Here is a 27,287-nt window from a genome sequence, read left to right on the forward strand (position 1 = left end):
TCCAGCAGATGAATTTCTTTATTTCCTAAAAACCAGCCTCTAGAACAGTTCTCCACACTTGGCAGATACTCTGTAATTGTTAAATGAGAATACATTCTTAGCATGCATGTCATCGTGGAAGAAATAAAATGCAGTCTTTTCATCTTAATGGTCTTGAGTTAGAATCCTGAACTTCACACTTTATAACTTCGTGTCTTTGAGTAAGTCACTCATCCTTTTGAACATCAATATTCTCATCTGTAAAATAAAGATAATACAGCAAGCCACTTACAAGAATTAAAAGGTATAACTAATGTAAGCTGCTTAGCATAATGCCACTACACATTATGAACTCAGTACTTAGGGCGCCTGGGTGGCTCAGCCTGTTAAGCGTCTGACTCAGTGTCGGCTCAGGTCATGATCTCATGGTTTCATGAGTTCGAGCCCCAAACTAGGCTCTGCATTGGGATTTTCTCTCTGTCTCTCTGTCTCTGTCTCTCTCTGTCTCTCTCTGTCTCTCTCTCTCTCTCTCGGCTCCTCCTCCACTCATGCTGTCTCCATCTCTCTCAAAATAAATAAATAAACAACAACAACAAAAAATACCTCAGGGGTGCGTGGATGGCTCAGTCAGTTAAGCATCAGACTCTTGGTTTCAGCTCAGGGCATGATGTAGTGTTTTTGTAAGTTTGAGCCCCAAGTTGGGCTCTGCACTGGCAGCATGGAGCCCGCTTGTGATTCTCTCTCTCTCTCTCTCTCTCTCTCTCTCTCTCTCCCCCCTCCTCCCCCACTCATGCTGTCTCTCAAATAATTAAAGTTAAAAATTTGTTAAATATTTTTTTAATTAAAAAAAAAAAGAACTTAGTACTTGAAGCGAGGTCTGCAGCTCTGTGTGCGACTTAGCCCAAACCAGAAGCCCCTTTACCTCGTAAGTCCACCCTTGCTTCTATCAAAATTACTTTACCTTATAGTCACCCAAGGAAAGGCTTATTTGCCTAGACGTGAATGAATTACATGGAAGAAATGCAGATAATTTTAAAGCCAGGGGAGAATCTTATAAAGCCAGGGTCATTCATGACTCCTTCCTTTGCCACACTGCAAAAGAGGTTTGCTGATTGAAGTTACTTTTTCAGGGTTTAGACGGTTGTTCTCTCTGAGCTCACCTGGGTGGAAGAGTGTTATTGCTCCTAAATGACTTGCAGGTGGGAAGGGGATATGCCTCTTCTGTTAGTCATGTAAGGGAAGTCTCCATGAGCAGCAGATGATCATCTTCTGTGACCTGTGAAAACACAGCGAGGTCCAAAGGAACTTTACAATCTCAGAGAGAAGCATGGAGAGAGAAATTAGTTAGGCTGCTAAATCCTGAGAACAGAGCAACGGGGAGGGGGGAGGGGAGCTGTTTAATAAAGTGTTAACCTATGAGGTCCCTGTAGGGTTGACTTTTCCAGACCCTCCCCAGATGGACTGGAAGTTGTATGGCAGGATTCTGGGGCTGCTCTTGCACATGGTTTCCTAAAGGGATTATGAGACATTCCAGCGCAGGTACTAGGTGTTCAGCCACTGAGTCCCAGTAGGGCTGGAAAGGAAAGGCAGAGAATAGAGCAGGTCAGCCACACCAAATGGATTCAAGGCTCCAATTCACCCTTCAGCTCTTACTTTAGTAGCTTCTCCTCTGGCAAGTCCTTCTTGATCCTCCAGTACAGGGAAGCTTGAGTTCTGAACATTCGTCATCTCCGTGGAGGTATCATTTGGGGTCTGCTTCCTAAATGTGCCTTTCCCAAAGCCCATTCTCCAACACCACACTGGGCATGGAAAAGGCTGGTCAGCCTATTCACAACTGTGGTTTAGTTAATGACACTATTCCATTTAGAAACTTGGGGATCACTGGTGATTCCTGGTTCTCTTTCCTTCCAGAGTCACATCTTATTTTTTTTTTTAATTTTTTTTAACGTTTATTTATTTTTGAGACAGAGAGAGACAGAGCATGAATGGGGGAGGGGCAGAGAGAGAGGGAGACACAGAATCGGAAACAGGCTCCAGGCTCTGAGCCATCAGCCCAGAGCCCGACGCGGGGCTCGAACTCACTGACCGCGAGATCGTGACCTGAGCTGAAGTCGGACACTTAACCGACTGAGCCACCCAGGCGCCCCCAGAGTCACATCTTAAACATTTGACTTCAGATTTTTCCGCCCAAGTCTATGCTCTCTTCTCCACATTGTCATAGCCTTACTTAGTCTTCAACATTTTTCTCCCCAACTATAAATTCTTTTCCTAGTCCCCACTCCAGTCTCTAATTTGCTCTCACAGGGCTTTTTCAGAAATGCTGGTCCTATTACCCACCTCTCAAGCTGCTTGAGTGACTTCCCACCCCTACACAACTATTGCAAACTGGTGGCCCCTTGGGTCAAATCTGGACTACAGACAGGTTTTGTTTTGCCTCAACGATGATTTGTTTGAAAAGAAAATTAATTTCTCTCCAATGTTTAAAAATCTTAACATGTCGCACACCTATATACATAAACATATTTAATTTTTCTTAAGAAATTAAAGATCCAAGGGTGCCTGGGTGGCTCAGTTGGTTGAACCTTCGACTTTGGCTCAGGTCATGATCTCGCAGTCTGTGATTTCAAGCCCTGCATCAGGCTCTGTGCTGACAGCTCAGAGCCTGGAGCCTGCTTCGAGTTCTCTTTGTCCCTCTCTCTGCCCCCTCCCTCGTTTATGCTCTCTTTCTCTCAAAAATAAATAAACATAAGAAAATATTTTTAATTAAAAAAAAGAAAAGAAAAAAAGAAATTAAAGATCTGGCAACGCTGGGCCTCTATTCAAACAGGGCCACAGTAGATCACAGCTGCTGCCTTCTTTAGATGGGACCTAGTTCTCAAGTTCAACACAATCCCCACCATGCCTTATTGTTTATCCACACTGGGGGCCAAGTGTTAGATGCCCTTTGTCCATACTTTTGTGGTGTTCTTTCCTCAGAGTTAAGAGAAAAGTGCAATATTCTTATACCCATGTTCATGTTAAAATTGGGAAAGCAAAGGAGACTTGACATGGCAATGAATTCAGAAAAAAAAAATGAGAAAACATAAGTTTCTGTCAGAAGTGAAGACATACATACAATGTGTATGTACCATTTTCTAATAACTTGTTTACTTCATTCATTTGTCACCTAATCCTGGTCCTTCTGGGGCATTTGTGTTTTTGACTCTGTCTTAAAGGACGGAACCTTAATCTCTTAACATGACACGCAGAGCCTCTCACCTTACCAGCTCTTGTTGTCTTGTCCCATCTCTACCCCATGACTGATATTCTTAATTCATTCTTCCCAGACAATTGCTATGCGTGGAAGTAAGAAGAGCAACCACTACTGAGTCTTTTCTATCTCCTAAAAAGAGACAGGTGTAAAGACGGGTCTGTTTCCCGAGGCTATTTGTTCCCCAATCACTAAAGTCTTTCACAAGCAAGACACCAAATCTAGCAAATCTAAATTGAGGCTTTCGAATACACTTAGAATTTTGTGCACTTAGAATTTTGTGCCCGGTACTGTTGTAAGCTATTTATACAATACCCCTAAGAGATAGGTTCTGTCATCCCATATTATAGCTGAAGACATGAAATCTTAGAGGAGTTTAGGAATTCCAGAGATAACATGGTTACTGAGAGGCTCAGGCAAGAATTGAATTCAGGTCTATCTTATACCAATGATCTTGACCTCAGTTCTTCCTCAAAAGTGTTCCTTGGTCTATAATGCACTTCTCTGTTACCATCTACATAAGATTTTTACTAATTCTTAGTGACTCAGCTTAAATATCCTCTGCTACATAAATTCATTTCTTCAGATACATCATTCATTCCAAAAAATACGTATTGATTGAGTTCCTATCTGACATAATATGTGTAAAGAGTTTATGTGCCTGGCACATAGTAAGTGAAAAAACAGTCTATTTTAGCCCCTACCACACAGTTACACTACATTGTGATTATTTGTAATAATTTTACCTCTGATAGCACTCATAATCTGGAAGGAAAGAGGTGTGACCAAAGAATGCCGGACCCATTCATAGGTAGGACAATAAATGTTATTTTGAAAACTGTAAGAAAATGAACAAACCAGAAACCCCTTTCAGCAGAGTATCAGGGGGTTTCAGCTAGATTTGAACACTAAAGTCTGAATGAATATTGAAATTCTTTGAATGGAGTAATGCTCCAGAAAAGAACTTAGAGTGATTATTGAAAATACCTACCCACTCGAATAGAGAAAGAAAAGAACAATGAAGTAAGGACCCAACTGAGGACAAAATAAATAAGCTGTTGGTGGGAGCTGCATGGAGGAATTATGTTCCAGAAAATGCCAAAGGCAAACATTTTGAAATCACAGCGAGCTTACTTTTGAACTTTTGCAAATTGAGAATTTAATTTTTTTTTAACATTTATATATTTTTGAGAGACAGAGAGAAAGAGTGTGAGCAGGGAGGGGCAGAGAGAGAAGGAGACACAGAATCCGAAGCAGGCTCCAGGCTCTGAGCTGTCAGCACAGATCCTGGTGCAGGGCCCGGACCCACGAACCGTGAGATCATGTCCTGAGCCAAACTCTGACACTCAACCGACTGAGCCACCCAGGTGCTCCGTGAATTGAGGATTTAAACAAACAAACAAAAATCTTATTGCATGAGAATGTTGTAAGAATGAAACTAAATAAGGTAATCCATGTAAAAAGTTGTGTTCTCTGCCTGTCATTTGGAAAGTCCATTCAAAATATGAATTCCTTGCTCCTTACCACCCCTTTCTGAATGCTGGTACCCAGCTCGTCTATTTTTTTCTTTTTGCAATAGCTTTGTTGAGATATAATTCACATACCAGCCAACTCACCCATTTAAAGTATACGTTTCAGTTGTTTTTAGTATATTCACAAAGTTGTATAGCCATCATTACAGTCAATAGAACATGTCTGTCACCTCCAAAACAAACAATATCTTTTAGTTATCACCCTGACACCTATGCTTCCCAGCACTAGGCAATTACCAATCTAATTTCTGTCTCTATAGATCTGCCTGTTCTGGACAACTTATATAGATAAAATCACATAATGCAAGATCTTTTGGGATAGCTTCTTACACTTAGCACACTGTTTTCAAGTTTCATCTATGATGTACCATGGATTGGTACTTCATTACTTTTTCTGACCAAATGATATTTCTCTGTATGGACGTACCATATTTTGCTTATCCATTCACCAGCTGATAGACATCTGGGTTGTTGCAACCTTTGGGTTCTTATTTTTTTTGTTTGTTTCTTAATTTTTTTTAACACTTACTCGTTTTTTGAGAGACAGAGCGTGCATGGGGGAGGGGCAGAGAGAGAGGGAAACACAGAATCCGAAGCAAGCTCCAGGCTCCCAGCTGTCAGCCCAGAGCCTGACACATGGGCTCAAACCCACTAACTGTGAGATCATGACCAGAGCCAAAGGCAGATGCTCAAGCCCACCCGACTGAGCCACCCAGGCGTCCCATGGCTTATTTTAAAAATCCATCCTTTGGCACCTGGGTGGCTCAGTTGCTTGAGTGTCCGACTTTGACTCAGGTCATGATCTCACAGTTCGTGAGTTCGAGCCCCGCAACAGGCTCTGTGCTGACAGCTCAGAGCCTGGAGCCTGCTTCGGATTCTGTGTCTCCCTCTCTCTCTGCCCCTCTCCAACTCGCGCTGTGACTCTCTCTGCCTCTCAAAAATAAAGAAAAGTAATAAAATTGTTTTTAAAAAATAAATAAAATAAATCAATAAAAATCCATTCTTTACCACGTGTTCCTGACTCTGTAACTGTTCAGAAAACTTATCTTGCCTCTTGGTGAACAAATTCCTCGGAAACTCCTCATTATATTAAGAATGAGGTCCAAATCCTTAAAGTCAAAATGACACACAGGATCTTTTAAGATTTGACTTCTGACCAGCTTTCTAGTTTACCTCACACTACGCTGCCTCCTGCATCCAAGACTTCGGGTAAAGTGAAATTTCCAGCCATGGGCAAAAACTTTAGTCAGACTTGCAACTGCATGCTGCTTCTGCCTCTCGCCATTTTGTATGACCCTTAGCTTCCTTAACAATAATATGAGATCTGAAAATCTATATTGCAGTTGTTGGTAAGGTTAAGTAAGATGCAGTATGTAAAGGGACTGGTACATTGTCTATGTTCAATAGATAGTTGTTTATTATTATTATTATTATTATTATCATTATGCTTATCATTACCGTCACTATCATTATGTCTCCAGATCTTTGCGAGTGCTTTCTTTTCCAGTTAGAAATTGAAATGGCTTTCCAGCTTTTCTGCAAAATGAATTCCTTCAAGTCTCAGTTCAAATGTCCCTTGTTCTACATCAGAGAGTGCATTGTATTTTTCTTTACTTAGCAAACGTGTATATAACGCTTATTATGTTCTTGGTCCCTAAACACTTCCACAGATATTAACTCACTTAATCCTCATGACAATCCTATAAGATAGGCACCATTATTCCTTTTTTAGCCAAGAACATTGCAGCACACAGAGGTAAACAATTTGCCCAGATCATCCAGTTCGTAAGTGGTGAATGCAAACAGTCTGTTAGCAGGGAGACCTTGTGAGAGGTACCTTCCACCACTCTTTTTGTTTTTGTTTTTGTTTTTGTTTTTTACATTTTCTTTAGTAATATTGTATTGCTTTACAATAAAACTGTGAGGTTTTTGTTTTTCATTTTTTAAAGAATATGATGTTTGTGAAGCTCATGAATCTAACTACACTGAATGGCCGCCAACGTCATGCAAGTTTACAGAGCGGCAGTTGCTCTCCTGGATCATGGCTGAAGCTCTGTTTACTGTTTTCTTGGTGGAGGCTTTGCTGAGTTGCCTGCACCCGTGATCTCCAGTATGGCATCTCCAGTGTTTCTAGATGAACAGGCCCTGAGAACAAATGCTTTTGCAAAAGCCACTTGACCTCTCCAGGCATTAATATTTCCTCATTCACAGAATGGGGGTGGCTGGCTTGCACATGTCTCACAGTTCTCCCTGGGATTGAGATAAAGGTCATAGTATCAACATTTTACCTGCTATTGTCCCTGTTGGTATGTTAACCATATAACATATTGTCCATAGAAGCCTCTTGCTGTATTTCATCCTCATTTTCAGAGAAGGACACAGAGGTAAAAAGAGATAGCATTGTGTGTTGGTTAAGACCATTGTTTCTTAACACAGACTATTGTGTTCCTCATCCCAATTTCTCCCCTAACTACAGAAGCATGAGATGATGTCTTATCTCTTGCTGCTCCCTATATGTAAATTGGGAATATGCTAACGGAATCTAGGCCACAGGGCTCTTGTGAGGATTAAAAAAGACCATGCATGCAGGGCACCAAATTCAAGTCTGGGAAATAGTAACCTACTGTTTTTGTGGACATGACTATCTTCTTCTTTGTGAAGAAGCACTATCAGAAAGTGGTGCCACCAGGATAAAGCCTGAAGCTAAAGATCATGCTCTTTCCATAACACCACATCCCTCCCCATCAAGGGATTTCCGTCCTAGCCATCCTGCTTGTCTTTCAAATGTCAACTCATCTTACCTCTTCCGGAGGTTCAACCGCTGGGCAATGTCAGCACAGAACTGGACACAGGGCTTGAACCCATGAACCGTGAGATCATGACTTGGGTCAAAATCAAGAGTTGGATGCTTTACCAACTGAGCCACCTAGGCCCTCCCCCAGATTATATATTTTATTTTATTTTATTTTATTTTATTTTATTTTATTTTATTTTACTTTATTTTACTTTATTTTATCTTATCTTAATTTTTTAAATTTTTATTTATATTTGAGAAAGAGAGCATGAGCAGGGGAGGGGCAGAGAGAGAGGGAGACACAGAATCCAAAGTAAACTCCAAGCTCTGAGCTGTCAGCACAGAGCCAGACCCGAGGCTCGAACTCATGAACCGTGAGATCATGACCTGAACCGAAGCTGGACGCTTAACCGACTGAGCAACCCAGGTGCCCCCAGACTATATATTTTAAAATAGAAATAACAGTGCAGGGGAAATTTACATCATATAATTTAATTTGTCATTTCACAATATGAAACATTTTCACAGGAGATTCTTCTGTCATTAGATGAATCTATATCCTTCATGTCTTTCAACATAGCAGATCTTTGAGGGAATGATCTAGGAAAAGGTGATAGTTCAACTAAGGAGAAGTCAGAGGGATGGAGACAGAGAGAGGCAAACCAAAGCTCTCCCTTGGGAAACGGGCCATTTCCCTTGTCAGTGGCTCAGGCTTAGGCAAGTTCCAGCTGCGACTTCCTTGATTCTGTTAGTCTCTCTCTCACTTTATCCACTATTGGTCGTGAGAGGATTTCTTGATCCACCTATGGATTTGTGACAATAACTTCATATTCAGGTACCCTGGAGAGAATCTTAGGAGCAGTTGAAGGTATCGCTCTTAACTGACTGGCAGTCCAGAATTTGATTATCAATATTTTAAAGAAGTTTATTTTGCATTTGGTAACATTTCTCTTTTCACTGTGTCTCACAGACGCGAATTCTTTCACCTTTACTTTTTCTCTGATCCCTACTACACCTGATCCTTTCTCCATTCTGGAAATTCTCCTAAGGTGTAAGAAATCCTGAGTGATCCACCAAGAGACATATCAGAAGCCCTTTAGCCTGACTTGAAAGCTGTGGCATCACGATTTAACTCAGCTTGGAACTCTTCATAGACCATGAGTGAGTGGCTGTATATCTAACAGAAATGGCCACCATAATATACAGGTCAGCAGGGTTAGGTCATTTTGAACTTCTCTCTGAGGAGGAGTCCCAAAGATAGCTCAAGTTCATTGAATTGGGTTTACGGTGTGACCCTAAAGAAAGCTTTGATTGTTTCCGCTTGAGCCATGTGTCTACATCTGGAACAATAACTAGGCCCAGGGACTGGAATCCTATGATCCCCTAGCCTCAAATGTTAGCTCTATCCCTGTAGTTAAGGAGAGGAGGGAGAGAGGGTAGCCTGCCCCAAGATTGACAGGGTCCATGTGAAATTAAGAAATTTCCCAAAGTTTTCCCAAAGAGCAGTGACATGCAATTACCAGAAGGGGAGGGGCAAAAACAGGAAATGTCAATGTCAACATAGGAAAAAATAAGACAATAGGCTCTGTTTTTCTGAAATTTTTCCTGCTGATACTACAAACTAAGTCCTTCATGTCACTGATTTTCTTACCTTCCCAAATCTTTCTTTGGCTTTGGAAAGTCTTTCTTTCAGTGTTGCTTACTTCCAAATCCCTTTTCAAGTCAATGTGGCATCTGTAACTCAGGTCTGACCCCCCATTTTCTTACCACCAATAATCCCATTTTTTTTTTTCTCTACCTCCTGATTGAAAAATCAATTTTGAAAACTCAAAAGGATTAGAAAGTACATGCAAATTCATGACACCCCATAAGTCATTAGACTTTATAACCAGAATTCTATAGTCTTAATAAGAAAAAAATGAAAAAAATGGTTCACAGCTTCAAAAACCTAAAGTATAAGACTTCAAACAAAGAGTCAGATATACATAAATCAGCGTGATCTTGGAAAACCTACATTTTGGGAATTATCTTACTCAGCTTGACAATTTGGAAATGCTGTTATTTTCTGGCCGGCCTTTTTATCTTGGTCATCTTATTTTCCAACCTAAATCCAATCTCTTTCAAAGATTTCTCTCAATGTGGTTGAGTAAGTACAAGAGTTTTCTATGTAGTCTGATTGAGAAAGACTCTAGGGTCGAAGTTGAATTGGTTGAGGAGAATCTCCTGCTGTGATTGCCTGCCACCCCCAGAGCACATGAACCATAGATGGTGAGGCGAGGAGTAGCAGAGAGGTCTTCAGGGTGGTCAGTTTGCAAAGTCATCCCCCCTTCCTCCTTCACCTGCTAAGAACCATAAAACATTAGAACTGGAGGGGACTTTACTGATCACATTGTCCAATATCCTCATTTCACAGAGGAAGAAACTGAGGGCCAGAAAGGTGAAGGGCTTTGCCAGGATTACCCGGGAAGTTAATGGCAAGGCTAGAAAAGACCTCAGGCCTTCTGACAACAGTCTCTCACTTTTTCCACCATGCCATACGTTTCCCCTTTCAAGGTGTCCTCTCTCAGACAAGCAGCTGAAATGACTCCTCCTGCCAGGTCTTGTCTGCCTTCATTTGAGACTGGTAGGTCTCTCTCCCTCTCAACCTCCCTCCTACCCTTTCTTTCCCCCTTCTATCTTTTCTGACATGTTTCCATTTGTTTCCTACTCTGCTGTATATAAAATACAGCAAAAGGATGCATAAATACCTCAAGATCATAAAAACAAGTAAAAGAAAAAATAAGGGTAAAATTACAAGGAAAGAGGAATGAGATTAAAAACATGTATTATATTAAGCTAAATGCTTGCTACTGGGGCAAGTCCCAGATTTGCCTCCAAGTGTTCTAACGGTGAAGATATGATACACAGGATTCTTTCTAATAGATCAATTACTCAAGATGACAAAATTATTCTTCATACTGAAACCAGATGCAAATATTCTTCAGAGGTTCCGCAGAAGAAAAACACTGAGGTATTTTTACCCTCTGTAGATTAGCTGGCCTGAAACAGGCTACAAAGATAAGCCTTTAGGAGTTTAATGGGTACTCACTGTTATAAGCCTTAGCCCAAATCACAAAGGCAGTGAAAGGCCGTCCTAAAACTTACATGAACATAACCTCCCTGCTTGTCCAAAGGCCCAGGCATTGTCTACTGCCCTGCTGCGATGCATCCAACAGGTGAAGGTTGGATCATGGTGGGAAAGAGACCCACTGAGATCCTCGCCTTTCTTGAGGCCTCCTGTGTAGTTTGAACCAGAGAGATAGCAGGAAAGGGTCTGGGTATTTCTTGGGAATTCAAAGAAGTTTATTCATCATTAGATGCTTTCCATGCATCTTCTCTGTTTCTATTAACACATATAATGAGGAGTACGTGAAAATTCCTAACAGCAAGGTAATTAATACATATATTCAGATAGAGAGAGAGAAAGATGGGGTGCCTGGGTGGCTCAGTTGGTTGAGGGTCCAACTCTTGATTTCCGCTCAGGTTGTGATCTCACAGTTCGTGGGTTGGAGCACCGTGTTGAGCTCTGTGCTGATGACATGAAGCTTGCTTGAGATTCTCTCTCTCCCTCTCTCCCTGCCTCTCTCTCTCTCTCTCTCAAAATAAATAAACTTTAAAGAGAGAGAGAGAGAGAGAGAGAGAGAGAGAGATCATAATAATAATGTAAAAGTTAAAGGTTTCCCTTCACATGCAGGTTGCCCAATTTTCCTCCAGGGGCGCTATGGCCTTAATAGCAATAATGAGAAATCTGCTTTCATTATCAAATAGTGTTCTTTAGGGGTGCCTGGGTGGCTCAGTCGGTTAAGTGGCCGGCTTCGGCTCAGGTCATGATCTCGTGGTCCGTGAGTTCGAGCCCCGCGTCGGGCTCTGTGCTGACAGCTCAGTGCCTGGAGCCTGTTTCAGATTCTGTGTCTCCCTCTCCCTGACCCTCCCCCGTTCATGCTTTGTCTCCCTCTGTCTCAAAAATAAATAAATGTTAAAAAAAAAATCTTTTTAAAAAAAATAGTGTTCTTTAGGTTTTGATTTACATATCAGATACATTTTGGTACTACAGAATAATTCTGTGTTTTGAATGTATACAGGGGAAGTGTATCAGAAAACATCTGAAATAAGGAAAGCACAAGAGAGGTAGAAACCCATCATGCCACTGATCTTTCCCAGACAGGAAAGGCCCTGAGCCTCCAAAGGCCAAGACAAACTCCTTCCCTGGAACTTCATTGCCCTCTGCTACTCACTACCAAAGTTAAGGGTCTTGGTTTGCAAACCCACATGTTTCCAGGCAGAAACAGTCTTCAGTGTGGAAGGCACATGCTGACAGTGTTGTGCAAACCCCGGGGTAAAACTGGACTTTTGAGCACCCGTCACATTCTCTTATTACATTTTCTTAAGTCAGATTTCTTCCTCATGAACTGCTGTGCTCCCTGCTCATTTAATTAAACTTTCATAGGTATTCATTTTGGAGTGTGACTCTATTTTGACCTAATTATCTGCACTTCTCTTATTTACATAGAATAATTGATGTCTTTTATATTTACCTCAATTCCCTCCAAGATCAATAAGGAGCATTTGTCGGTGTGGTGAGATCTTTTAAGACAGGTCTATTTGCTCGCTCGCTCTCTCTCTCTCAAATTAAAAACAAAAACAAAAACAAAAACCATGTCTATTTGGAAAAGAGTCTGAGGTAACCTAGGCCTACCCCAAAACGCAAGGTCAAGGGAAGGAGATATTCAGAATTCTGAGAGGGAGATTGGGGATACAACCCTGGGTGTCCCATTAGATCACTGGAGAGCAGTGGGTGACAGGATCAGAGGGTAGATGCCTGGCTCAGCTTGTCCCTCCCACTGCCTGGGAGAGGGATTAGTCCTGCCAGAGTCTTGAAGGAAGGCCTGGGTCTCAACATCAGTGTTCCAACCAAAAATCTCATAAGGAGGTGGAGAGTCATCTCTGTTCTGTCAGATTTTGCTCAGGAAGGGGTTGAGGGTTGGTTAAAAGTTCCTTGGCCTCTTTGGTGTGTAAATAAATTATGTCTTTGAGGAAAACAAAAATCTTTCTAGAATTTAGAATTTTCAGAGAGGTCTAAAGTGAGAATGTTGAGAAACGAAATAACAATTTTTCTCCTCTAGGGCAGGTATTGGTTTATGGATGAGTTTTTAAATTTGCAATATTAAGAACACAAAAAGCATTTCTCTTTCACAAAACCATGTGCCGTCCATCTTTTTGAAAATATCTCCAATAAACAGAGCTACACAAGTCTGGGTGATGTGGTAGTTTGTGGTCATTTATTACAGTGGTTCGAGGAAACTAATACAATAAAAAAAATTGCCCCTGCCCTTAAGGAAATTTATAATCTCCCACATGGAAGTGGATGGATCAAGCAGGACCTTAAGAGCTGTGCTAACAAGAGCTTCAAAAGCATAAGAGGCAAGAGACAGAGAGATAATCTCTGTGAACAAGAAAGGCCTTGAGTATGGAGTAGCTTGTGAGTGTCTAAAGAGTTGTGAGTGTCTAAAGAAATGGGGAGTTGTGATGGAAAGGTATTCTGAGCAGAGGGAATTATGGGAGAAAAAGAGCCCAAATGTAAGATGCTCAGAGGATCTCAAATGGTTCAGATTGAGTAAATTCTGCCTATGGAATAGAGTTCTGGAAAAGCAGGTTAATATTATAAGAAAAGCCCAGAAACGGTGTGTATGTTTTAACATATTTCTGTGCCAGAGAAATTTTGAGCTGGTATCAAGATTATCCAGGCTAGGGGTGCCTGGGTGGCTCAGTTGTTTAAGCGTCCGACTTCGGCTCAGGTCACGATCTCATGGTCCATGAGTTTGAGCCCCGTGTCTGGCTCTGGGCTGATGGCTCAGAGCCTGGAGCCTGCTTCTGATTCTGTGTCTCCCTCTCTCTCTCTGCCCCTCCCCCGTTCATGCTCTATCTCTCTCTGTCTCAAAAATAAATAAACGTTAAAAAAAAATTTAAAAAAAAAAAGATTATCCAGGCTAGTACCGTTATTTTATATAGAGGAAAGGAAATTAAAGGACAGCCTTACTTTTCCAAGATCAGATAGCTAGGTCTGCAATAAAGTCAACACTAAAATTCAGATCTTTTGTTCAGTAATTAAGTTGTTTTTGCAATAAATTTCCATCTTTCAAATATTCCTTACTCTCTGGCCTACTGTTTAAACTTTCACTACTAAATATCAATTAACTGCTACTTTTTGAGCCCCAGTTATTTACATTCAATGTTAATTACCTATCTGGTTATGGGTTAGAACACACACAATAAATCTTTTCATAAAAATTCCTGGTGGTGTTGCTGGGCACCCTCCCAACCTTCCCCTCCATCTTTCCCAACCTTCAATAGCCCCTAAAATAAGCCTAGAAAAGTCACCATCTAAAATGTTTTATGTCTAATATTATGCTACATATTAAAGTTTTCAATATAGAAAATTAAAAAAAGAAAAATGACCCATTATCTCACTACTCCGCTAATTCCTACTGGCTATCTTTTTAATGAAATACAAACACATCATAAGAAAGCTCAAATATTTCAGAAAAATAAACAGTATAAATAGTAAGTAGAAACTCTCTTTTTTTTTTAATGTTTATTTATTTTTGAGACAGACAGAGAGAGAGAGAAGCAGGGGAGGAGCAAAGAGAGAGGGAGACAAAGAATCTGAAGCCAGCTCCAGGCTCCAAGCTGTCAGCATAGAGTCGGATGTAGAGCTCGAACCCATGAACCAACCGTGAGATCATGATCTGAGCTGAAGGTGGACTCACCCGACTGAGCCACCCAGGCACCTTTTAGAACTTTCCTTATTTTGCTGCCAGGTCTTCCTCCAAACATACATCACCAACAAATTCTTGTTTGTCTTTCCAGAGAACAACAACAAACAAACAAACACCATGCAATTGTAGATGTTTTTCTCAGTGTAACACTATACATGATGTGCTGCCTTGCTTTTTTATTTTTCTTAAAGATAATCTGGAATCTTTCAATATTACAACCTACAGAACCATTCCTTTTTTAAAAAAAAGCTTTACAATATACCATTATAAGGATACACCATCATTCAGCTAAGCAACCCCCATTATTTCCAGTGTTTCGTTATTACGGTGCTGAATAATATCTCACACATACATCTAGAATGTTTTTGCAAGTGTATTTCAGACTAAGCTCCTAGTTGCAGAAATACTAGCGATTATTATGCAAGATTCCCCAGGTAATAACCCTGTAATACTCCCCTGTCCACTGCAGGTAGAATCTAAGCCAAATTATCTTACCTTGATTTACCAGGTTTTCCAGACTTGGAGTGTCTGTCTCTTTAGCCTGGCAGTTACTCTTAATTTATAACCTGGAGATACACCAGCCTTTTGCCCTTAAACCTGCACACTCATTCCTTACCCCAGGTCCTTTGTACTTGCTCTTGCTTCTTACAACCTGCTGTGAGAGGTGGCTGCCTCTGTCATTTTGGTTTCAATTCAAAGGCACCTCCTCTGTGAGGCCTAAAGAGCTTAAATGAGCATTTCCACCCCTTCACATCATACTGATTTATTTTCATCTTAGCACTTCACTCTACATGAAATTGTTCTGTCTTCCCCTCTGAAATGTGAGCTCCAAAAGAGCAAGAGCCCTATCTCTTTTCTTCTCCGCTGAGTCTCAAGAGCTCAGAAGAGCGCAGTCTCGAGGAATATCCGGTGAATAAATGGTCAGAGGATGAATGGGTTTAAAATGATCAGAGAGGTGGCCAAATTGCTTTCCAGAAAGAGTCGCCAGTTGTTACTGTCACTGACAGTGCCTGAAAACCCTGGAAGAGCACTTAGTACTATCGAGCATTTACCATTTTTTCTAATTGTCCATTTTAAAGGTAAAAAATGGGGAACTATCTCCTTTTTCGGAGTAATTTTTCTTTAGACACTGTTAAGAACAAATCAGATATTTGTTTCTAACATAACCTCATATCCATCTTTGAAAAATAAACAGGCGATAAAAACTGTTATTTAAGTAAGAAAGATAGTAAATGAGAATTTTCCATACTGGTTGGAAATTGATGTCATGACTAGTAAGAGTATGGAACTTGAAAAGTCAATCTTTTTAAGACAAAAAAGACTTATCCTTGCAATATGCAATAAAACGTTTGCTGGAATTTGATTCCTTTCTCACTTCCCTCCTTTTTTTCATTTATTTAATCAACAATTGATTCACTTTACAAATATTTATTGATTGCTCACAGTCCTGGATACTAGTAAAATCTTTATCTCTCACCCATCTTCTCGGTCAATGTCTCCAAGCTTTTTGGCCTGGGCTTTATTTTTATTTATTTATTTTTAAAGTTTTATTTGTGTTTGAGAGAGCACAAGCTGGGGGGGGGGGGGGCGGGCAGAGAGAGGGGGACAGAGGATCCCAAGCCAGGTTCTCCCTGACAGCAGTGAGCATGGTGTGGAGCTTGAACTCAGGAAGGTCACGACCTTAGCCCAAGTCCCAAGCACAACGGAATCACACAAGTGCCCCCTGGGCTTTATTTCTAAATTCACTCTGACTTATACTGCATAAATATCTGGAATGACAACTCTTAAATGGAGATATGAGGAAAGTCTATACATGAAATCTATGGGAGGATCAACTTATAAATTAATTTGCTAATCAACCAGTCTAGCTCTTTGATTTACATAATATTGTACTGGATTTTTATCCTTTTTTTTTTTTAATGTTTTATTTACCTTTGAGAGAGAGAGAGTACGAGTAGGGGAGAGGCAGAGAGAGGGAGACACAGAATCTGAAGCAGGCTCCAGGCTCTGAGCTGTCAGCACAGAGCCCAAAGTGGGGCTCGAACTCCTGAACTGTGAGATCATGACCTGAGCTGAAGTCGGATGCTTAACCGACTGAACCACCCAGGTGCCCCAATTGTACTGGATTTTCACAACGCTTTCCTTAATTTCTTATTATACCTTGCTCTTTTAGAGATATTTCTCCCAGTTCCCACTTTTCAGACATTCCAAGCAACGTGACTTTGAATGAAAATACCCTCTCCTTAGACGAGAGGTGTGGTGGGGAAATTGGGCACCAGAAGAAGGGAATTTTCTTCTTGGTCCTAATGTCCAACTAATTTTTAAAGCATAGGTTCCTTATTATATTTTAAGCTTACAATTACATTCATAGATTAATTATTAGATACCTCCATGTCTCATATGTCTCATTTTTCCAAACTTGTGGAGAGTAAGTGGAGGAATGGACTGAGTAGAAACTCCTTTTCCTTCTGAAAAGAAAGAGGGGATGTAGATAGACGCTGAGTTTAGGACATGGCCGGGAGACTGGGGGTTCAGTAGGGGGTCAACATTACACTTAGCCTTCCCCTCAACACGATTCTGTTGCATCTGTATAAAACGAAATTTCTCAGGCATACAAATGAAGTTTTTGCATTGGACCAGTAGGTCTAGTTCTTCTATCTGCTAACTTCCTTACCCCCTTTGTCTCAGTTCATTAACTGTACCTCTCCCCAAACCTAACTCTTCCACTTATCCTCTCTCCCTCTTCCGGCTACTAGTCACTCTCCACTTTCCACCCCTTCATCCTCCGCATCCCCAGCCCGCTGGTGATTGAGCAGAGCTCTGCGGGCTGCCGCGCCGCGGGTTTAGGTGAGTCAAAGCCGCGGGTGGGGGACCCCGAGGGTACGGCAGGAGCAAGGAGGTGGGAAGCGCATTCCTTTCACGTGTGATCTCAGCGCAAACCTGCCTGGAGTTCTGCTGGCGAGACAGCCGGCAGGTTTTACTATTTCTTTCTCATCTAGTAGCCAAGCTCGCGGGTCCGCGCGCCTAGGGGCTGCGCCCCGCACGAGGAAACTACACTCAAAGGCCAGGCTAGGCTGCCCACGAGGTTGGGACTGGGAATTGTGGATGACCTCGAGGCGACTTCCTCCTCGGCGCCCTTCCTCCACGCCCCTAGGCACCTTCGCGTCAGCAAAACACCCCCTCAGGCCGAGAGGTCTCGCTCTCTCTCGCTAAGGGTTAATTTTCCGATCGCACGAGGGGGAGGAGATTTCCCTGTAGACAAGTAGAAAGGGTGATGGACAAACGTGCGGGCACTAAGACCGCAAGGCATTCATTTCCTCCGACGGTGGATGCGGACGCCGGGAGGAGGAGAACCCCAGAGCTAGGAGCTGGGAGCCGTGGCACAGGCAATGCTCAACCCTGGATGTAGCTGAGAGAGGCTGAGAGAGGCCGGCCGCCGGAGACCCAGCGGCGAGGGGAAAACCTAGGGGGGGTGGGTGGGGAAAATCCACAGGAGAGCACTCGAAATCAAGCGCTTTACAGATTATTTTATTTTGTGTAGAGAGCACGTAGCGACTCCGAAGATCAGCCCCAATGAACATGTCAGTGTTGACTTTACAAGAATATGAATTCGAAAAGCAGTTCAACGAGAATGAAGCCATCCAGTGGATGCAGGAAAACTGGTAGGTGATGCTTTCGCGTGATACTCTTCCCGGGAGCCCTGCGCGTCCCCGCTGTGTGCCTTAATGTCGATATTTTCTGTCCGGGGCGTGAATGGAGCGATGAATCGCGGGCAGCAGAGAGGTGGTGGCTGAGTTCTCCGGTCTCCCGGGTGCAGGAGCCACTGGGGCTGCATGAAGCGCGTGGGTCTGTGAGTGCCCCTGTGTGAACCGTCGCTACACATACATCTTTAACAGATTATATAACGTAGATCATACATGTGTGTGTATAGAGTAGATGTCTGCGCGACTGGGAAGGCGGGAGAGATGCCACAGTCCAGATTCCCTACCTGTGCAACCTTCTGGTTTTCACCTAGCTTTGGATTTTCTCGCTTGGCCTCCAGCAAGCTGAGTGTGAAAGGCAGTGAAGGAAGGACCCGATCTCCTGCTCCGTTTAACCCTCTCTCGCCTGCGCGCTCTAGTCCTCGCCCTCTCCCCATCCCTCGTGTCCTTCCTTTCTCCTTGCAGACCTCCTACTTCATTGCTCTACTCTCTACCGCTCCCTGGCCGGATTTCTCCTTTCCTGGACCCCTTTCCCGGCGCGGATCCCTTTCCGGTTTCATTAAGAGGCGGGGGCGACGGGGGGGAGGGGACAATGAAAACGGTAATAAAAATGAATGAACCCCAGCGAGTGGAGCCACGCCATTATTAAGTTTCTGTTTTACGGAAACGCCTTTTGGACACACTCCGTTCTAATTCAGTAGGAAGCTGTTGATTGGAGTTGAGACACAGATTAAAAACCCCTCGGTCCGCAGAGTCCTTGGGGGCCTTTCCCCAGAAAAAACTTCCAATAGGGAAAGAGTCTTTCTTGTTTACGGTTTCCTCCGCCAGTCCTTTTGAAAATCCCAGTGTGGGAGGCGATCCTATGTCACCTTGCAATATTTAACAGGGGAGGGTGTGTTCATCTCGCTTCTTCCTTGTAGACCGAGCTCCTGTGGCAGACATTCCCTTCCTCCCTATAAACCCGGGTCTGGCTATCAGTAAAGTGCAAGCTCAACGCACCCCGGAGCTGGGCAGTGGCCTGCAGCCTCCTGGGTGCTCGATGGGAGGGTCGGGCGGAGAGGCTCTCCGGCGCCAAGGGATCTCGCCCGCCGCCGCGTGCTCTAGCGCGCGTGCCCCGCGCGGTCTCGACCGGCCTTCCCTCCCCCATCTCCTCAATGGGAAACCAGAGACGCCGGCGCGCCGGGGGGTCAGGGCTGGCTGGTGCTGTAGGAGGGGGTGCCGCGGGCCGGAGCTGGTGGAGGGAGGTTCAACTTCCTTTACTCCGGTCCCCAGGAGTTGCAACTGGCCTCGGGAGGCTGGGCCGCCGCGCCCCCCTCCTCCCGCCCCGCGGGCCCACCCGAGGCCCGCTGGCCATTTGCGGCTGCACGCGTGCGGAGCCCGCCCCCTGCGCCCAGCGCGCCGGCTGGGCCCGGCCTGTTGGGGACGAGCGTGGAGGGCCCGGAGCACCCACACCCGCTGCGGCTTGGCTGGGGGACTGCACAGGGTGCGGGGCGTGAGGGGGTCCGAGGGCTGCGTCTGGCCAGACCCGGAAGCCAGCTGGGGGACACGATCTTCTCGGAAGCCCAGGAAGTGCGGCAGGCACTTGGGGCGCGGGGCTGGAGCCCCTCCTGGGCCGGCGAGGCCGGAGAGCGCCGAAGATGGGTCCGGAAGGTGGTTGAACACTGGGGAGGCTCGATTCTGTAGGAGTGCAGACACTGAAGGGTCTTGGCGCCTGGGGAAGCCACCCCCTCTCGGCCTCGGCGGCCTGGGGACCTTCTCCGAGGCACTTCCTCCTCCAGCGTTGAGGGTGGTGCGGAAGGCGGGGCGGGGGCGGGGGCCCGAGGCCGCAGGCGCTGGAAGCTGCGCCGCGGGGCAGCTGAGGGGCCGGGTCTTCTCTGCAGCTGTTTGTCATGTTCTCTTGCCACACCACTCGAGCGCATCTTCTTCCCCCATTAGCGCTGTGTGCTCTGTGTTTTCCAGTCCGCCTTGTCTCCTACTTGCCGCACCTTTATTGAACCTGCCTATCTGGAGCCGGCGTCCCCTCGCAGTGGCTGCCCCCATTCCCGGTGGGCCAGCCCTCCCTTGCACCACAGCGGTGGATATTGCCTCTTATTTACTGGTTGCCTTTTCTCTGAGGCCACTTTCTGTAGCTTCTCCAGGTAACCATTTCCCGCCTCTTCTTTCCATTCACTCAACAAGTACACACTGAACCAGACGGGGCCTAGCCCTCCCCGGAACTGAAAATGGCAAAAATGCGCCAAGCTGTTTTCTCCTGTTGAGTCTTGACCACGGTTTTCTTACAGCTTTTTACAGACCTTTCTAATGGCAACATCTTTCCTGGCTCTTACTTATATACATGAATATTTGCGAGTATGTCTGTGCCTCCTCTGTGCCTCATCAGCTCTTTAGGGCATGGTTCTTGTCCCATTCCACTCGTGATTATACGGAGCACGTTGAAGAGTGCTTCGTACGACGCAGATGCTGGAGAAAATGCTTATCAGTGAGTTAAAATGATGATTGGTGCTCATTTTATTGCCAGCACTACCTGTTAATACCTGAAGCTTAACAGGTTTGGTCTTCCCACTGCATTTGAATACTACATCCTAGTCCTATATTGGGATTTTTCCGTTCCTTTTTCTTGGTTGACCCTATGTTCTTGGCTTGCATATTGCAGTCAAAAATCCTGCTAGCTGTTACTCTTTCCTTGCACGTCTACCTGACCTTAATTGTCTTGCTATCTCCTTTTACCCCAGAGGGTGTGCATTTCTCCCAATATCATAGGGGCCCAATTTTATAAGCCCTCCTCACCAAAATCCCAACCGCAAAAATGTCTTGAACAAGGTGTGTAAGAAAATGATTTTCTTTTCATTTCCCTTGTTAATAGAAGGGAGCTCTATAACCAAGGCTTAGACCCTCTTGGGGCTAGAGGAAGTTTAGGAAACCAGAGCCTTATCTTTTCCAGGACTCAAAATGGCTTGAAATAGTTTCTGGAGGAAACACACAATGTTGTGAAACATCTACTCTCTCTTTTGAGCAATCATTTGCACTTGTCCTTAAAAATGTCTTAGACGTGGCCTCAAACAAATCTTATTAATTTCTAGATTTAGAACTTATCTCTCAAAAATGAGCTACATGGTCTTTTGAAGAATTATGAGAAAGGCCAGGCGTGCTGTTTTGTCAGTATGCTGTCTACACTACTTAGTATTATTTAAAAGGAGCTTAAATAATCCCTATTCATTACCTTAATACATACTAATGTTATGATCCCCTTATTTTTGGAGTGGTACTTGTATAAACACCAAACTGTTCAATTGTGGCAAGTTTATCAAGTTTATTTATTGCTGCTTTTTACAAAATATTAACCCTATAGTCGTTGTCTTAAACACAGGATAAATACTATAGACCTTTTTAATTTTCTAGCAAATAGTTTCATGTATAATAAATTAGATAAGCAATTGAAATGCAAAGTAATAAATATATTTCCCTTGGAGAATCATCCTGAAACCTCATCTTGAAACTACATGTCAAGTTAAAAATACCGTGGGTAATATTATCTGGTAGATGATATTTTATTAGACGAGGTAGAGGTAGAGCAAAATGCATGCTTTTAGCCTCAATAGCATTTTTGACTTCCAATTTTACACTGAAAAGCCCTGTGATTTTACAACATTGAAAAGAAAGGCATTTTGTTCCTTAATGAGATGTCTGGACTTTACCTGTTATTTTCACTAATAGCTGATTTAATTTATAAGTGCTGCTTGCAAGGAAGCAAAATCACATGGTGACTGGTAAGGCAAGGCGACATAAAAATTCATTGAGTGAGAAGGGCAGCTGGGCTCAGCCTTCTCTTTCAGCAGCCTGCCAGGTTTGTGCTAACAGCGGTGGATGCTAGTTGCTCCAGTTGTAATTGTCTGGCCAATGATGATTATCTTCTGATGTCGGCTGACACGGTGTTCACCAATAGGAAAGCAGGAGGCCTGTGCTGACTGCTGTAACATTATGGATGTGAGGTGACGTCATCACAGGCCTTGCCTAGAACCTCATGAAACCCTCCCCCGCTCCCCTTTGGCATCTTTCACACATCCAGCCTTTCACTGCTTTGTATATTTTTCTGACTTTCTCCTTTCCACTCCCCCCACGGTGGCGTTGGTTATAAGGCTTTTATTGTTTATATTTTGTGTTTTGTATTTTAGGATCTATAAGATAGTGTAGGCAATTTTAGGATTCAGTATTTAAGAAAACCTTTTTATCTACAAATTGGTTTTTACTAAGGAAAAAAAATGAGAAGAAACACTATTTAAAAGGAATTGTACATCTATACCTTCTTATATGTGAGGTTTAGAAAGTAATGTGACGGACAATTTATGTATTAAAGACCATAAAAATATTGTAAGCCTGTGTGTGAGTATATTACTCAAAACAGCATCATGTCTGTGAAACTTCTAAAATGCAGGCATAGGATTAAGCTGTTGTTTCTTTCTGTAGTGACAACTGTTCTGCATCAATCCCTAGAATCCTTGAGATGTTCTGTATTCATTTATAAGAAAAATGACTGGAGAATACTGCAGTCTACTCCCATGAAACAGGAAAGGCCAGAGTCTCATTTAATCTGCCACTACAGCAAATACAAATTTGGTCAGCTATCTAGGAAAATACTATGTCCACATAATACTCCTGCTTCCTTCCACTTTGGGGAATCACAGCTCATATTAGCCTTAGGATTGAGAAGTCCTAAGTGTGAGGAATTTAGCATGTCATTCAATAAACTTTAGAAAGCACTGGGATATTGGCCTAATATTTACTAGGTTAAGAATGAGAGGACCGAGGGTCGCCTGGGTGGCTCAGTTGGTTAACTGACTGGGGCTCAGGTCACAGTCTCACAGTTCATGGGTTCGAGCTCCGAGTCAGGCTCTGTGCTGGCAGCTCGGAGCCTGGAGCCTGGAGCCTGCAGCCCGCTTCAGATTCTGTGTCTCCCTCTTACTCTGCCCCTCCCCTGCTTGCGCGCGCTCTCTCCAAAATAAATAAACATTAACAAATACTAAAAAAAAAAAAAAAAAAAAAAATGAGAAGTCTGAGAAAATGCACAGAGAAGAGAAATATGACCTACTTTACAGTGTTAGAAAGTAATGAAATATGTGGGAACTGTGATCTGAAGTTTCATGTGTCTTTTTAAAAATGTTGTATTTTCATGCAGTCTTAAACACCAAAGTGTTTTAGTATTCCCAGGGATAATGGAAACTATTTTATGATCATATTATCCATCTCTATATTAGCATTAGTTATAAATGATGTAAAATTTTTACTTAAGGCCTTTTGTTAAATTTTGTGAAGAAGGCTTGTTGCTTGTTGCTTTTGATGTTAGATGATAATTCTAAAGGTATCAGGATCCTATTGTCATTTACCTCCAAAGTCAACTCACTCCAGATCTAAGAGTTGCTTTGCATACTTCCTTAAAAGAAGATTCTTTCAAGTTAGACCCTGGAGAAGCTGGTGGAGGGCGGGGAAGGGTGGGTGAATACTTAGGATGGCATAAAATAAGCATCCAATCAGTCTTTAGCCAACAAAGCAAAATGGAGCGTGGTACTATTCAGTTAATTCAAGAATTCATCTTTGCTTCAATGATCTGCACATTTTAGGTCTCAGTGTTTTCTGAAATGATCTAAACATTATCTCAGTGATCCACTTATTGTTCATGTATGGACCTAGGTGAGCTGAGCTGCCCTTTATTACTAAGAAGCGGACAAAGGTCCACAAATTTTCCTTTAGCTATTTACCTTTTCTTGTTCAATGTTCTAGTCCCTACCTTCAAATCTGCCTGCCCCCATTGACTTTCTACCGGCCTTTGTTAAAAGAGCACAGGCATTTACTTAGAAAAGTTACTACCTATACCACAGATATCATTTCTATTGATAACCTTAGAAACATCTGAACAAAAATGTAACATAGCTTTGTTGAAACGTTAAGGCTCATAACTTTGTCCTTTATCTATATTCTGATTGTGTGTGTAGACAGGCGGGTACAAATGGGTAACTTTTGGCAGTTACTCAGAGCTTAAATAGCATCCCTAATTATATGTAACTTTCAACAATTTTATTTTAGAAATAGATTAGTCCTTTTTAAAAACATTATTGCTCTAGAGTCAAAAATGAATTTGTAGTTTTAAGCTTGTTGAGCAAAAACCATTCCAAAGCATTGGGTCCATGTGAGTTCTCTTACGTTCAGGCTTCTGTGTTTTTCCTGATTCATTTCTGTACTGAGCACTCACCGTTTTCAGTTTTAGGGTTCTTTATCCTAGTATATTGGAATGACAAATATTTTTAGGAAAAACTTCTGTTTAATCAGTCACAGTGATTTTTCTAAAATTTAACTTTAAGGCTGTCTGCCCCCCAAAATGTACACGTGAAAATGATTTAAACTTACCTTTCCTGAGATAAATAAGGCATGCTGATTGCAAGCAGTTTTGCTGGATGAGTACTCATACACTTTTCTAAAACTTGTATTTCCTTCAGAATTTCCCATTTTAGTATTTTTCCTTCTCAAGATTTTATAGCTAATTGCAAAATGATAAGGGGAATATCACTGATGGAATGTATTTTGGGAGAGGGGGCCTCATAGTTTTTACTTAGGTTTAGGATCACATATTTTAAGTGAAATAGGTGTAACTCCATTTTTTAAAGATAAATTTCGAATGTTTTAGCTCAACCCTTAATTTTATTAACACTCATTCTTGGAGCTAATGTTTTGGTTTTTTATTTGATCCTTTGAGCTCTAAGACTGAATTTTTGAATTGACTATCCCTTAACTCTTAAGGAACAGTATACATCTTTCTTTTAAGACTGTTGAAAAGACCCATGAAATGCATGGTTATTATATATCTTTGTTAAGAAAATATAGGCATTTACCTACAAAAGTGCACACATACATAAAGATACTAAAGTGACTTTCAAAATATGAAACCTGATAGCCCATTATAGACCATTTCTTTTCTGTTTTTTGGTATTCGAAGAGCATCTTGCTCACCTAGACCTACTTTTAGACTTTGCTGCAAAATAGGTGCCAATTTAATTGACTGTGGCAATGTTTTTTTTTTTAAACTAGTTAAATAATACGATTTTAATAAGCATTTTAAAACTGCAAAAATGGAACATTTAGTACTTGGACTTACCCCAATTATTAATAAATTTTTAAAAATCATATCGTTTACGATAGCCACAACCTTCAAGGTTTTCTGCCCATTCCTTCTACTCATCAGGTGTTGTTAATAAAACATAAAAAAAAATTTAAGATCCTAGGCCCACTCTAACTGGGGTAATTGACTTTTTCAGGTGTAGTGAGTTCAGTGGAACTAAATGCTTTGAAGTTGAGAATTTTATGATCTTGTTTTAGGAGGCTCGATGGGGAAAAAAGGGCTAGATGAAAAGGGTTACTCCAGAAACCTTTTTTTTTTTTTAAATGCGTGAGGCTTCTATTGAAGTCTTTGGGTGTGTTAAGCATTTAAAAACTTAACTAGCAGTGGTTATCATTACAATAAGAGGGAAGGAAGCCCAGTAAAGGGACTTTAAATATCCAGGTCTATAGTTGCCTCTCAATTTTATGACTGTTCGACAGACTTGATTTAAAGATCTTTAAAAAGTAAGGTAGATTTTCTTTATTCTCAAGTAATGATCCTAATAGTTGATACGTAGTTGTTTACTAATTGCAAGTATTCTTTTAAAATGTTTTGCATATGTTAACTGTTCCATCCTCCCAACCACCCTTTGATGTATTATCTTTTTGATTTTTTTTACAACAGGAAATGAGGCTCAGTGTGCTTATACAAGTTGAGGGTTAAAAAGAGAAGAAATGGGCTCCAGCCCCACTGATGAGTTTGTCACTGAGGCCTCAATCATCCCCTTATTTGAACTCAATAAGTAACGCACTTGAAAACTTGCAGCACTGTAAACATGTCAGGAACTTGTGGTTTTAGTCAATGATCTCCCAAGTGCCTCTTAGCTTCTAAATCCTGAACACATAAGGCCAGAATACGAAAACACCTATAAATGTTGTAATGAGCATAATGAACATAAACTATATAGATAAATAAGTAATTTAATCATTAGGAAATATTTCCTGAACGTTACTTGTTCATCTAGCAACACTTTCATAAGTGGAGAAAGCCTGTCACCTTTATCGATGTTCCTATCCTAAAATAGTCCAATTTTGTCTCAAACTATGACACACAGATTTGGAACCTTTCTTATAAAGCATGCTTTCTGTCTGATTCTCTTCCATGAGACTCATACTCTCTCAGCTTGGTTCTAGACTCTGGGAGTCTGTTTCCACCTGCCGCTGCCTCCAGCCATGCTTTCTTCCAGGCAGATTTTTGTAGCTATTGGTAAAGAGCCACCCACTGTGGACAGAGGAAGAAAAAAAAATGTGTGGGTCAGGGATGGCCTTATTCTTCGAGGTCAGTTCCTGCAGTGTGAAGAAGTGAAGAGTACATTTATTTGTTTTGCTTATGAGTTTTAAATTCTTTATCTCATTCGAAAGTGAGAAATATGGGAAAAAGAAATGAAATCATTAGAAAATGTAAAGATCCAGGAAATAAAACATCTTTAATTCTTATCCAGAGGCATCCACTGTTGTTTTGCCACATTTCCTCCAGCCTTGTTTCCAAGTTTTTTACATACTTTAAATGATTCAGTACTTACCATTGGCAGACTGAGTTTCTTATTATGTGCCAGGGACTGCTGGGCGCTTATATTTACATACCATCTCATTACAAATTTTTATGTTGCTGATGTCCCTCTTTACATTATAAACATCTCACTGAAACCTCCATAAGTACATTTTCCAGTGGCAACTTAATATTTTATTGCTTGAGCTTCAGTTAATTTAGATAACCATTGCCTTATTGTTGAACATGTTAAGTTTCTAGTATTTTGCTGTTAGAACTAGTGCTCTGATTATATATTAATTTTTTTTACTTATCTGATAATTTTCTTTGTATAAATCTAAACTATAGCATCCAGGGGAATTACTCTTTTTAAGGTTCAAGATACCTAGAGCCTGGCTGATGTCTAGAAAAGTTGAATCAATTTACACTCCAGCAAGGAAGAACAGTTTTCACATCTTTCTTAGCACCGAAGATGATCACCTTTACAAAATCTTTGATAAGTTAATATAAAATGCGATGTCCCATTGCTTTAATTTATATTTCTTTTATTTCTATCGAGATTCAAAAATTTTATTTGGGTT

At 41.9% G+C, this 27,287-nt stretch overlaps 1 protein-coding gene and 1 long non-coding RNA gene across 6 annotated transcripts in view; one reads left to right on the forward strand and one right to left on the reverse strand.

Moving 5' to 3' along the window:
• On the reverse strand, nucleotides 1-22,354 carry LOC123384984. 2 transcript variants are annotated; one of them, XR_006596864.1, is made up of 3 exons: nucleotides 21,767-22,354; nucleotides 1,140-1,255; nucleotides 1-237 (listed from the first exon to the last, which is right to left on the reverse strand). It is a non-coding gene; the product is annotated as an uncharacterized LOC123384984 (long non-coding RNA). The 2 variants fall into 2 exon arrangements; XR_006596863.1 differs by lacking the exon at nucleotides 21,767-22,354 and adding an exon at nucleotides 1,393-1,903.
• Nucleotides 17,066-27,287, forward strand: part of ELOVL6 (ELOVL fatty acid elongase 6) — a 145,335-nt gene continuing 135,113 nt past the window's right edge. Inside the window, exons 1-2 of one of the 4 annotated variants that reach the window (XM_019829086.3) lie at nucleotides 17,066-17,217; nucleotides 17,912-18,032. In XM_019829086.3, the coding sequence (XP_019684645.1) occupies nucleotides 17,944-18,032 (89 nt within the window). In that variant the 5' untranslated portion in view covers nucleotides 17,066-17,217; nucleotides 17,912-17,943. Of the gene's footprint in view, nucleotides 17,218-17,397; nucleotides 17,564-17,603; nucleotides 17,757-17,911; nucleotides 18,033-27,287 lie in introns of those variants that run through there. The other 3 variants (XM_019829087.3, XM_003985082.6, XM_019829088.3) reach the window with 3 other exon arrangements.

The sequence above is a fragment of the Felis catus genome, chromosome B1, assembly GCF_018350175.1.
Source record: "Felis catus isolate Fca126 chromosome B1, F.catus_Fca126_mat1.0, whole genome shotgun sequence".
Lineage (NCBI taxonomy): Eukaryota > Metazoa > Chordata > Mammalia > Carnivora > Felidae > Felis > Felis catus.